Below are 12602 nucleotides of genomic sequence, written 5' to 3' on the forward strand. Positions count from 1 at the left end.
AAAATGATATGTTTAGAAGTTACCAATATATAAAATAGAATGGTAATCATCAAAAAAATCTACATAAAATTTTTAAATCCACAAAGATAACAAACAAAACCAAAACAAGAGTGCACATGCTGAAATTTCTCGCCTTCTTTATTAATCATTGATCATTATGTTGATAGTCCTAAATATAAAGCTTTATTACAACTGTCACATAAACTTAACATTAACCAAAAAACTAAACATTGACCAATGAACCATGAAAATGAGAAATATAGTTGACCTATTGCTTATAGTATGAAAAACAGGCCAAAACACAAAAACTTAACACTGAGCAATGAACCTTGAAAATGAGGTCAAGGTAAAAAAAACCTGCATGACTGACAAATAGATCATAAAATATTTCCATACACCAAATATAGTTGAACTATTGCATATAGTATTAGAAAAAAAGACCAAAACTCAAAAACTTAACTTTGACCACTGAACCATGAAAATGAGGTCAAGGTCAGATGACACCTGCCAGCTAGACATGTACACCTTACAGTCCTTCTATACACCAAATATAGTAGACCTATTGCATACAGTATAAGAAAAACAGACCAAAACACAAAAACTTAACTATAACCACTGAACCATGAAAATGAGGTCAAGGTCAGATGACACCTGCCAGCTAGACATGTACACCTTACAGTCCTTCCATACACCAAATATAGTAGACCTATTGCATACAGTATAAGAAAAAGAGACCAAAACACAAAAACTTAACTATAACCACTGAACCATGAAAATGAGGTCAAGGTCAGATGACACCTGCCAGCTAGACATGTACACCTTACAGTCCTTCCATACACCAAATATAGTAGACCTATTGCATACAGTATAAGAAAAACAGACCAAAACACAAAAACTTAACTATAACCACTGAACCATGAAAATGAGGTCAAGGACATTGGACATGTGACTGACGGAAACTTCGTAACATGAGGCATCCATATACAAAGTATGAAGCATCCAGACCTTCCACCCTCTAAAATATAAAGCTTTTAAGAAGTTAGCTAACGCCGCCGCTGCCGTTGCCACCGCCGCCGCTGGATCACTATCCCTATGTCAAGCTTTCTGGGACAAAAGTCGCAGGCTCGACAAAAATTAAGCACAGCTTGAGTAGAGGTAAACTTGTCTAATATTTCATTAGAATCTCTAGTTAGAATCTTCATTGGAACTGTTCTGATGAGACAGGAAACTCACCTCCACTTCCATAGACTCTTTGATTTATGCTGGTTGAGCTGGCATAGCAGTAAACTTGTCCTATCCTACTCGGCATCGTCTCAAACTTCAGGTCACTTATATGGTGAGACTTACAGTATTCAATCAGTGTATCATAATATTTCTTTCCATCTTTAACTGAAAAAACAAAAGCAAAATATGATTGGCTGTGTGGTAACCAATCAAAACATGATATTGATCTTATAAAAAGTACAGTGACCAATCAAGGTACCTAAAAACTTATAGCAATCTTAAAAAGAAAGAAAGAAGAATTAAAATCAATCAAGGTAAAGACAAGGCAGTAAAACAAACGGGTGACTGCAAAACATACAAACAAATTGAAATGCATAACGCAGCATAAAACATCAATTTCTAGCTCTAAACAACAGGCTAATGTATGCATGTTATGCAATCCATCATTAATATATGGTTCTCTTAAATCCACTGATGTTGCTATTGAGGCATACTCCTTTTGGGAAGATTTTTTCTTCTAAGATTAAAGCTATTTTAATTGTTTAGGTCATGAGAATCATCAATTATTACTTACTTTTTGCCATATCCACTGGTTGTACATGTGTTTTTGGGGAAGTCTTTTTGGGGGGTCTAGATGGTGAAGATGCACCTCTTGGTGGTGATGCTGAAATAAAATAAAATATAAATCAGTCAAAACAGATTTTTGTTCTTATAAAACAGATACAATTTGACTTGTATTTAAATTGATTCATTTTTTAAATTTAGTTTGATTAAACTGGTAGCAATGAAAATGTTGTGCAGTTCTTTTATATTAACTGTACATGCTTGCTTGACTGTCTTGAGTTGCTCAGCATATGGTTGTACATAGAGTTACTGACAGAATTGGTAGGGTTCTGAGCTGTGAAGGACTTCTGATGAAGTTGAACCAAAGGGGGGATCTCTTCCTATTCTAAGGTACACACAGATGTGCCATCGGTCACTGGTATGGGTTACTTTTTTGGAATGTCAAATATATCAATGGGGTGCAATTTCACGGATGTAACATATATCAATGGGTAGAAATTTATATGTCAATGGGTCATTCATGTTCATCTTCTGTTAAGATGTCTGTAAAAACTTTATCACATAATATGAATCAAAGATACCATGTGGTTAACATCTCAATGAAATAAGATGTCATGATGCTGGGAAATATATATATAAATGGTTAGGTTTTTTTCTCTCTCGCATAAATCAATATATAAATGGGGAGGGGGGGGGGGGGGGTCTGTACCCAAATTTGTAGGTTGAGAAACCCCCCCCCCCCCCCCCCCCTGAGTTGAACAGTCCTTGCATGCTTTGAAACATCATGTGGCTACATGCATTCTGTTTTGAAAACTGTGCAAAAGGTACATGTTAATGATATCTCTATCATTGAAATTATCAACCAGCTATGAATTAAACAAGGCTTTTCTTCTCAGGCTGCGTCAGAATCTACTTGCAATATGTGCAAGAGATAGTTAATCCATCATGATCACGATTGTTTAAATTTTGATATACAGTCAGAAGAATACAATTCAAAAGTTCCAAACAAATTAAATTTGTGCTGATTGACATGTTTCCATCAATCAGGAGATGAAATAGTGACCATAGGAAATATCAATTTTGATTGGCTAATTATCGCTGATGATGATTGTCTCCATAGGGTAGCATTTTTATCTTTTGACATTAAAATTATCCAATATCCAATAAAATTATTAGATTATATATAGATTTTATCTAATTGATACCTTTTTTAACTGGATGATCTGTAGTTGTAGTTTGTTGTTCTTGTAGTTTTCTAAACCTTGGTGGCTGCTCAAATCTGTTGACTGAGTAGCTTTGTGTCTGAAATAAAAAGTCTCATGAGAAGTGTCTTATGCTGTGTTGGAAACATGGGAAACATGATGGTCAATTTGGTAACATACAAAATGTAGTGATGTAAAGTAAAGTAAAATAAATGTTTGATAACAATTTCAATGTGCAAGAAATTAGGCCGCTAATTTTCTCTTTTGAATTGTTTACCATTGTCATTTCAGGGCCTTTTATAGCTGACTATATGGTATAGGCTTTGCTCATTGTTGAAGGCTGTACAGTGACCTATAGTTGTTAATTTCTTTGTGATTTGGTCTCTTGTGAAGAGTTTTCTCATTGGCAATCATACAACATCTTCTTTTTCATATTGAAACAAGAATGTGTCCATAGTACACAGATGCCCCACTCGCACTATCATTTTCTATGATCAGTGGACCGTGAAATTGGGATCAAAACTATAATTTGGCATTAAAATTAAAAAGATCATATCATAGGTAACATGTGTACTAAGTTTCAAGTTGATTCGACTTCAACTTCATCAAAAACTACCTTGACCAAAGAACGAATGGACCCACAGACTGAAAAACATAATGCCCCTAGGTGGGGCATAAAAATGTTTGAATCACATCTCACAGTAAGTGAGTCTTGCAGCTAATTTGCTCTATGTAAATTTTACTCATTGTGCATTGAATAACATAGTTGGTAACACCAATAGACCACTTTCGAGTTTCTTGCATTTCCGTCAAAAACTTTAGTTTTAGTGAACATCATTTGTGTGTTTAGGGGCGTTGTCACTTCATTCCCATGTTGAATGAGCGGTTGAAAAAATATGATGCTATATTGCACGAATTATTCAGCAAATTAATAAAGTTATAATTGATAATCAGCACTACTGTCATTAGGGAATTGTGATAAAGTATTACAGAACAACAATTATTTCTAGTTAATCCTGCATAATGACATCATGAAGACGCTTGACGGTCTTTAATAGTGGAGGGATACAGGCGGTCTTTTTTATCCGGTAAATGAAGTCATAAAGGCGGCATAATTGACGAACTTTTACGGTGGAGGACATAACTCTAAAGTGGTCTATTAATTACATACTATATAAAGGAGTAAAGATACCTTACAGTTACATTAATACTTTGCCCAATCATAAATAAATAAGTCCTTTCATAATATGAATAACTTCAAAAGGAGAATTTATGAAATCTTATTTTTTTTTGTCACACCTGTTTTTGATTAGGAGTTTCCAGTAACAATCTAGCTGGACCCTGGAAGTCAACTCTCCTCCTCCCTCCATCGGTATGTACTGTCAAGTGATGGTGTTGTTGTCCAGGCAGGGTCCTGCCATAAGGTCGTGGCTGAGACTGCTGTGCTTCATAGTCCATCCCGTGAGACCTTGATGTCTTCTTTGGTGGTCTCTTACCAGGCCAGGGTCTCAGAGGCTGCAATACTATGTGTTGCTGTGACCGCCATGGTGAATAGAATGGTGCTGACCTTGGCGCTGGTCTCCGTCTTGGTGGCTGTAACAATAAAATGTAATATTAAAACACATACTATGACATCCATTTTGGCAAAGTCCGAATTTAAATAAATGGGGAATGTGTCCATGGGACACAGATGATGCCCCTGCTTGCATATCTAATAAAGTTATAAAGGGATATAATTAAAGAACGGTAAAAGTGAGGCTACCCTAATTTGTACTTGATCTGAGTTTTGTGGTAATAAGTATTGTGTATAAGTTTCATAACATTTGGTTGAGGCAAACTGAAGTTAGAGAAGTTCTCAGAACGGTAATGAAAAATTCAGCAATTTTTGTTTATAAAGGGGCATAACTCAAGAACAGTAAAAGTGACACCACCCAATTTCAAACTTGATCTGTATTCTGTGGTAAAAGCATTGTGTATAAGTTTCATAACATTTGGTTGAGGCAAACTAAAGTTAGAGAACGGAAACAAAAAATTCAGCAATTTTTATGCTTATAAAGGGGCATAACTCAAGAACAGTAAAAGTGACGCCACCGAATTTCAAACTTGATCTTTATTATGTGGTAATAAGCATTGTGTATAAGTGTCATAATATTTGGTTGAGGCAAACTAAAGTTTGAGAACGGAAACGAAAAATTCAGCAATTTTTATGTTTATAAAGGGGAATAACTCAAGAACGTTATAAGTGACGCCACCCAATTTCAAACTTGATCTGTATTATGTGGTAATAAGCATTGTGTATAAGTTTCATAACATTTGGTTGATGCAACTAAAGTTAGAGAACGGAAACCAGCTTTGGGACGTACGTACGGACGACGTACAGACGGACAAGGGTAAAACTTAATGCCCCTCTGTTACGACGGGGGCATAAAAAAAATTATTGTCTTTTGCCATTTCAATACTTTTCTTAGTTTCATATGGGGCCAAGTGGTCTAAGATGTCGAACTAGTTATCACTTTCGCGTCATCACTGAGGTTTTGAGTTTGAATTAGGCACATGGCAGGTGCATTTGACTCCAATCTGATTTGACTAGGATTGTCAGTTTTCCTACCAAAGGTTGGTAGTTCTCTCTGGCTTCCTCCATCAATAAAAACTAACCTCCACAAATTAGCACAATAGTGCTGAAAGTGGCGTTAAAACACTTACCAATCAATAAAAACAATTAATTTACTTGCAATGTAACATGATAGATGCCACTGGTGGAGCAGAAACAGCTTAGTACCCTTCAGGAGCATCTGAGTTCATCCCTTGATTTTTGAAGGAGTTCATGTTACTCAATTTCTTATTTTCTCCAGTATTTTGTTGACTTAAACAGAAAAAAAAATTGAACCTCAGCAGAAAGTGTGTTTTGACCCATTGGTGGCCTTCGGCTGTTGTCTGCTCTATGGTCGGGTTGTTGTCTCTTTGACACATTCCCCATTTCCATTCTCAATTTTATTTGATCAATAAATATGAATAATTTATACCACTACTTTTTCCTGACCTTTAAACTTTTCCTCTTCTTTGTAGTACGCTGTTTAGACACCATTTTAGCAATATGAGCTGTACTCTCATCTGCTACAGCATGATAGATTTCACCAGTTGGAGTTCTAAAAATCAAATAAAATTGTACAAGTTTTTATTGGTTAAAAGGAGGGTAAAATCTAAATCTAACACAGCAGGAAATATATTGAACAATGTTTTATAATGGCTTGCAGCTGATCAAAATATTTTATAATATCAAGGCAATGAAACCCAAACTAGAGGCTCTAAAGAGCATGTGTCGCTCACCTTGGTCTATGTGCATATTCAACAAAGGACACTCTCCAACATTGTAGACGAGAACAGAATTCATGTCAAAAATCTGTTTTGTTGATCTTGTATTGCTGATCATTTAGTCTGTTTAGTGTCCCTTTTTCTTCTTTAGTTTTTGCTCAAAACACAAAAGAGGGCAAAAAAAAATCCTAATTTAAGGGCAATCGCTCCTACAAAGAGTGGCGGTCTATTAACTATATCAGCAAAATTTGACTTGTTAGTAGAACTTGCCTTGTTGATCATTTTTGTGATTAAAGTGTCTATTTATCTATTATAATTTTTAACATATAAGGCAAAAAACTGCTTCGCTGAGCACAGCTGGATACGCCCCCAGAGGTCCAACCCTGAACAGTTGGGGCAAAAATGGACACAATATTCAAGCTTGATACAGGTCTGAATTTGGATTGTAATTAAATATTTGATATATTATAGGTTTCTGAATAAATGTAGTCAAAGAACTTGAAATTGGTTATAAGATTTCTTGCTGTTGTGCAATACACTTTACTGTTGCGTAATACTTAGTAAATCTGTTGTCAGACTATAAACAAATAAAATCTTATAACTCGGAAACATAAAATCGAAAATTTATAAAAATCAAAAGCGAGCTTACAAAAATAGATATAAACAATTTACCAAAGTTTCATAAAAGATGCTGATAGCATTTTTGAGTTATTGTCAGAAAATTGGAAAATCCCCCTTTTTGTAATGAATAAAACCCCATAAATCCAAAATGTATAGTCTGAAATTTATAAAAATCAAAACGGAGCTCATGTTGATAGAAATAAAGAATTCACCAAAGTTTCTTGGAAATTGGTGAAATTGTTTTTGAGTTATTGTCTGAAAACTGAAAAATCTCCCCTTTTCTAATGAATAAAACCCCAAAACTCAGAAACAGTATATCTGAAATTTATAAAAAACAAAAGGGAGCTCACGTCAATATATATGAACACTTCACAAAAGTTTCTTGCAAATTGGTGAAATTTTTTTTGAGTTATTGTCCGAAAACTTGAAAATCCCCCCTTTTTTAATGAATAAAACCCCAAAACTCGGAAACGGTAAATCCTAAATTTATAAAAAAATGAACGGGAGCGCAAGTCAATAGATATGAACAATTGACAAAAGTTTCATGCAAATTGGAGAAATTGTTTTTGAGTTATTGTTCAAATGAGAAGTTGACTGATGATTTCGACCAAGCAAAGTTATTTGTAGAACTTGTCATGCTGATCATTTTTGCAATTTAAAGTTTCTCTCTATCTATTATAGTTTTCAAGATAATAGGCAAAAATGAACAAAAATGGTAAAATTTGTCATTTAAGGGAAATAACCCCTATAAGGGGTTGTCTTATAGTTTTGATGTATATGGACAATTGGTAGAGCTCATCATTCTGATCATTTTTGCCCTGTCAGATTTTCTTTATTTATAACAGTTTTCAAAATAATAGACAAAACTTGCATTTTACCCCTATGTTCTATTTTTAGCCATGTCAGCCATCTTGGTCGGCAGCGGGGTCATCAGACACATTTTTAAAACTAAATACCCCAATGATGATTGTGGCCAAGTTTGGTTTCAGAGAAGATTTTTGTAAAAGTTAACGACGACAATGATGACGGACGACAAGTGACAAGAAAAGCTCACTTTTAGGCCAGGTTAGCTAAAAAACTAAACCTTTTGTCTTTTCCTTCGCCTATATTGCCCTACTCAGTTGCTAAGTAATTATCATATCTCAGTTTGCAAAGTGAGCAGAACAACTCAATGTTTGAGGAGAAGCTTAAGATATCAGCAACATCGCAATGTGTGAAGAAACTTTTCCAGCTTACTTTGTCAAGTGTAAAACTGTCTGATATAGGGAAAAAAAACTCTGAATTGCACCATAAACAGATTATCAGATTTTTTGTGTAAGATGAGCTGCGTCGGAAATCCACCTTATGCATAAGAATATCAAGATATCTGTTAACCTATGTTTAAAGTTTAGTCCCTTCTATTCAAACCATATCATTATTATTTTCTTTTATATATAAATCAGAAATAACCAATTTAAAATGGAAAATTTTAAAGAAAAAAAAGGAAAAAAAAATCCCCCCCCCCCAATTTTTTGAACACCCTTATGATTCATCACCCCCAAACTCAATCTCAGCCTTCCCTTTGTGGTATGGTACCTTGCAGTACAATTTCAGAGAGATCCGTACACTTGAACACAAGTTATTGTCTGGAAACTAGAAAAATGCTTGTTTTTTGGCCCCAAATTCCTAAAATTTTGAGGCAATTACCCACAAAATCAATCCCAGCCTTCCATTTGTGGTATGGTACCTTGCAGTACAATTTCAGAGAGATCCATACACTTGAACACAAGTTATTGTCTGGAAACTAGAAAAATGCTTGTTTTTTTTTCCCTTTTTGGCCCCTAATTCCTACAATTTTGAGGCAATTACCCCCAAAATCAATCCCAGCCTTCCCTTTGTGGTATGGTACCTTGCAGTACAATTTCAGAGAGATCCATACACTTGAACACAAGTTATTGTCTGGAAGTTACAAAAATGCTTATTTTTGGCCCCTTTTTGGCCTCTTAATCCTAAACGTTTTGGGGGAATTACCCCCAAACTCAATTCCAGCTTTCCCTTTGTGATATGGAACCTTGTAGTACAATTTCATAAAGATCCATACACTTACACACAAGTTATTGTCATGAAACTAGAAAAATGCTTGTTTTTTGCCTTTTTTGGCTCCTAATTCCTAAAATTTGGAGGCAATTACCCCCAAAATCAATCCCATGCATTCCCTTTGTGATATTGAACCTTGTGGTACAATGTCAGAGAGATCCATACACTTACACACAAGTTATTGTCTGGAAACTCGAAAAATGCTTATTTTTGGCCCCTTTTTGGCCTCTTATTCCTAAACATTTTGGAGGCAATTACCCCCAAAATCAATCCCAGCATTCCCTTTGTGATATGGAACCTTGTGGTACAATGTCAGAGAGATCCATACACTAACACACAAGTTATGTCTGGAAGTTACAAAGTTACAAAAATGCTTATTTTTGACCCCTTTTTGGCCCCTAAATATTTAACTTCGGACGACGACGACGACGTCAACGTCATACCAATATACGACCCCAAAATTTTTTCGCGGTCATATAAAAATCAATCAAAGTCATATACATGTACATGTATACGTGCACTAGCATAAGGTCGATTTCTATCTGACGCAGCTCAGATGTTGTAGAATATCAACTGCCCCAAACAATGTAAAAAAAGTGACAATCCTATATACTTATTAAGTAAACTTTAACCTTTGCATGTTAATTAATTAATAACAGAAAACTTGTGAACACTTAAGAGCTACAACTAACTTACTATGTCTAGACATGTTTTTACTACCTGCTTATTTTAACAACATCTGGCATACTCTCAATAAAGGCATCTAGATTACGGTAACCAAACTTCTGGTACGGCAAGGATTCAAATGTGGCTTCTCTGTAGTCTCCTGTACATATATATATATATCAATACAAATGTTTGTCATAGTAATTATGTTAAAATGTAATAAGCCGTAACTAGCTACAGACATGTATAACTTTTGTAAGAAACTTATTTCATGTATATAAATGTAACTGTATCAGGGAGTCTTAGTGGCTAAATGTTTGTGATAGTAATAAATTTCTGGAATTAGCCTTAGCTGGCTACAGACATGTATATCATGTAAGTAATTTTGTCAAGGGGCTTAGCGACTGAAGATGAAAGTTGTTCATCTAGTTCACTGGTTGATAACTCTGGGGTTGTGAGTTCATACCCCACTAATTAGTAGGATCTTATTTGAAAAGAATTTCCACTTTTCCTGCCCAGGTAGTGTTCTCTCTGGGTTTTTTTAGCTTACTCCACCAATAAACACTACTTTGGCCCCATGATATAGCCATGGTCCATGCAAGTGGTGTTAAAAACAAACAAACAATCTTATCAGAACTATAATAATATCACTTAGGAACTTATGGAAAAGTATTTACATTAGCTGATTCAGTGAGGGTATTCCAGGGGTTGGAATGCCCCCACCGCCATTTTTTCAATTTTTTTTTAAAATTATGTGAAGCTTTCATGGTGTTTGGCGGCAGGAGCCCCCTTTTCAAAATTACTGGATCTGTGCCGTTTTAGTCATTGGTATGATTGATTCAGCTGTTACTTTTATTTCTTAAGCCAGGACTGACTTATGACCTATATGTAAATGACTTTACTTTGGTGAAAAAGAGCTGGCACACCTCCCTTTGTAAAGGCCAGGACTGACCTATGACCTATATATAAATTACTTACTCTGAAGTACATGAGCTGGCACACCACCCTTTGATGAGGTCAGGACAGACCTCAACATGACCTTGACATTGTTCAGCTCCTTCTCCATCTCATTGCCCTCCATGATAAATTTTAATTTGTAAACTGGTCTGATCCCTCGTTAACAATCATGAAATAAACTACAATAAATATATATCATAATAGTAATGGTCTGAAATTTTGAAATATATAGCTATATTGTTCCTGTACAAACTAGAGGCACAAGCTCTATATCACTGAACAGTCAGGGGACTTATTGAAATAAGTGATTTTTAAAGCAAATTCAAAGTTTTGTCACAAATTGTGATTTTGTAGTTTTACCAAAATTTTAAACACATAGGTTTAGATAATATCTTTTCATTAGTAAAATTGAAAAAAATGAACTTTTTGCTTCTTTTAAGCAGCAAGGTTTATGCCTTTGATGCAATCATTTAGCTGCAAATTCTATTTTTATTGAAAAAATGCTATAAAAATGGCTTTACATAATGAACTGATACTTTCTCAACAGATTTTTCCCAGCAGTGTGATTATTTTTCCTGTAAAATTCAAGGTTTCATCTTATAGATTATGTAATAAAATTCTACTGTTCGTGATCAAAATTTCACTGTTCGGGGGTGTTGAAATTAGTGGGGGTTATTAAAATATTATGATACTTAAAGAAGTGATTTTTTGGAAGGAAATTGAGGTATGATACTTAAACAAGTGATTTTTATGTCATTATCCTAGATTTAGTACAAGGTCATCACCTGACATGACCCGGTCATCCTATCAACACAGATGTTGGTTCTGATAATTTTAGCAACATAATTAGCCCCTGGATCATTAGTATTCTATATTTAAAGCTACAATAAAATTAAATCACTTAGTCTAGTGATTAATTTGTACTACTTAAATAGGTGATTATTAAAGAAAGACAACTCTTACTTCCAACCTTTATGGACATAATGTTACTTGAATCAGTGATTTAGAAAATCACTCATTTAAGTAAGTCCCCTGACTGCTGAAGCTGAATACAGCGAAGAGAAGTTGGCGTACACTTGGACCATGCTACATCTAAACTGCTGTCGGAACGATACAATATTACAAAGGTCTATTATCTGAATTTGAAAACTACTTGTCTAAAATTAAAAAAAAATCAATGTGCATAACGTATTTCATCAACACAAAGTTGTCTCATGCCAATACAATATCTATATATTTTTCCCGGGCGCCTTTTCTTTTCCCTGGGAGCTTTTTCTTTTCCCCGGGCGCTTTTTAGTAGGACCTGTTAAGGTGGACAAACATTATATCCCCATCCAAGCCCGCAATGAGGTGCTCTAGCTAGTGGACTACTCCTTTAGCTCAGTTGGGTTTAGCGTTTGTTTGCTGTGCCAGGCATCCCGCTTGGAATCCAGGTTGGTACATAGTGATAGTTTTGGAAGAGAAATCATACTCTACTGGTGCACAAAGTCAAAAGCCACATGCAAAAGCTTATTAGTTCTGACAGAGACATATCTCTGGTTCTGAACTTGAAATATACATACATGACACTTCCATTTACTTTACACAGACTGACTACATGGCGTGTTTTTAAATGTTATAGAAAGGAAACGTAGAAAAAAGTCTTTAAAACAGTACCTCATTCAACATTCAATCTTCATTCAATTGAGGAAGTTTTAAGAAATTGTACTTTTAGTTTCCCTTTCGTTTCGCGAAAACTGGGAAACTTCCGGAAAGGGGAGATAATAGGACAAACACGTTGTTTGTGAGGCGGGAAAATAAAATTACGAGCGAACAAACACGTGGACAAATCAGTCATGATTAGGGAACGAACATTTAACTTCAAGGGGTGTTATGGTTTCCCATATTCCGATTCCCAAATTGACGAAAAAAAAAAATCTGTTCAAGCCAAGGATTTGTATAGTCAATTTGGGAATCGGAATACATATGGCAAAATCAAAG

General features: G+C 35.0%; 1 protein-coding gene across 30 annotated transcripts in view; it reads right to left on the reverse strand.

The window, feature by feature from the left end:
- LOC127723211 (tudor domain-containing protein 7B-like) overlaps positions 1–12374 on the reverse strand; it is a 96374-nt gene extending 84000 nt beyond the window's left edge. For 29 of the 30 annotated variants that reach the window (XM_052229757.1, XM_052229749.1, XM_052229750.1 and 26 more), the window contains exons 1-8: positions 12185–12204; positions 10644–10801; positions 9720–9825; positions 6031–6136; positions 4290–4583; positions 2994–3090; positions 1799–1888; positions 1234–1389 (exon numbers count right to left, since the gene is read on the reverse strand). In XM_052229757.1, coding sequence (XP_052085717.1) covers positions 1234–1389; positions 1799–1888; positions 2994–3090; positions 4290–4583; positions 6031–6136; positions 9720–9825; positions 10644–10746 — 952 coding nt within the window. In that variant the 5' untranslated portion in view covers positions 10747–10801; positions 12185–12204. Of the gene's footprint in view, positions 1–1233; positions 1390–1798; positions 1889–2993; positions 3091–4289; positions 4584–6030; positions 6137–9719; positions 9826–10643; positions 10802–12184; positions 12205–12278 lie in introns of those variants that run through there. The other variant, XM_052229739.1, reaches the window with a different exon arrangement.
- Between the last annotated feature and the right edge of the window lie 228 nt (positions 12375–12602).

Source organism: Mytilus californianus, unplaced genomic scaffold (assembly GCF_021869535.1).
Source record: "Mytilus californianus isolate M0D057914Y unplaced genomic scaffold, xbMytCali1.0.p SCAF_13, whole genome shotgun sequence".
NCBI lineage: Eukaryota > Metazoa > Mollusca > Bivalvia > Mytilida > Mytilidae > Mytilus > Mytilus californianus.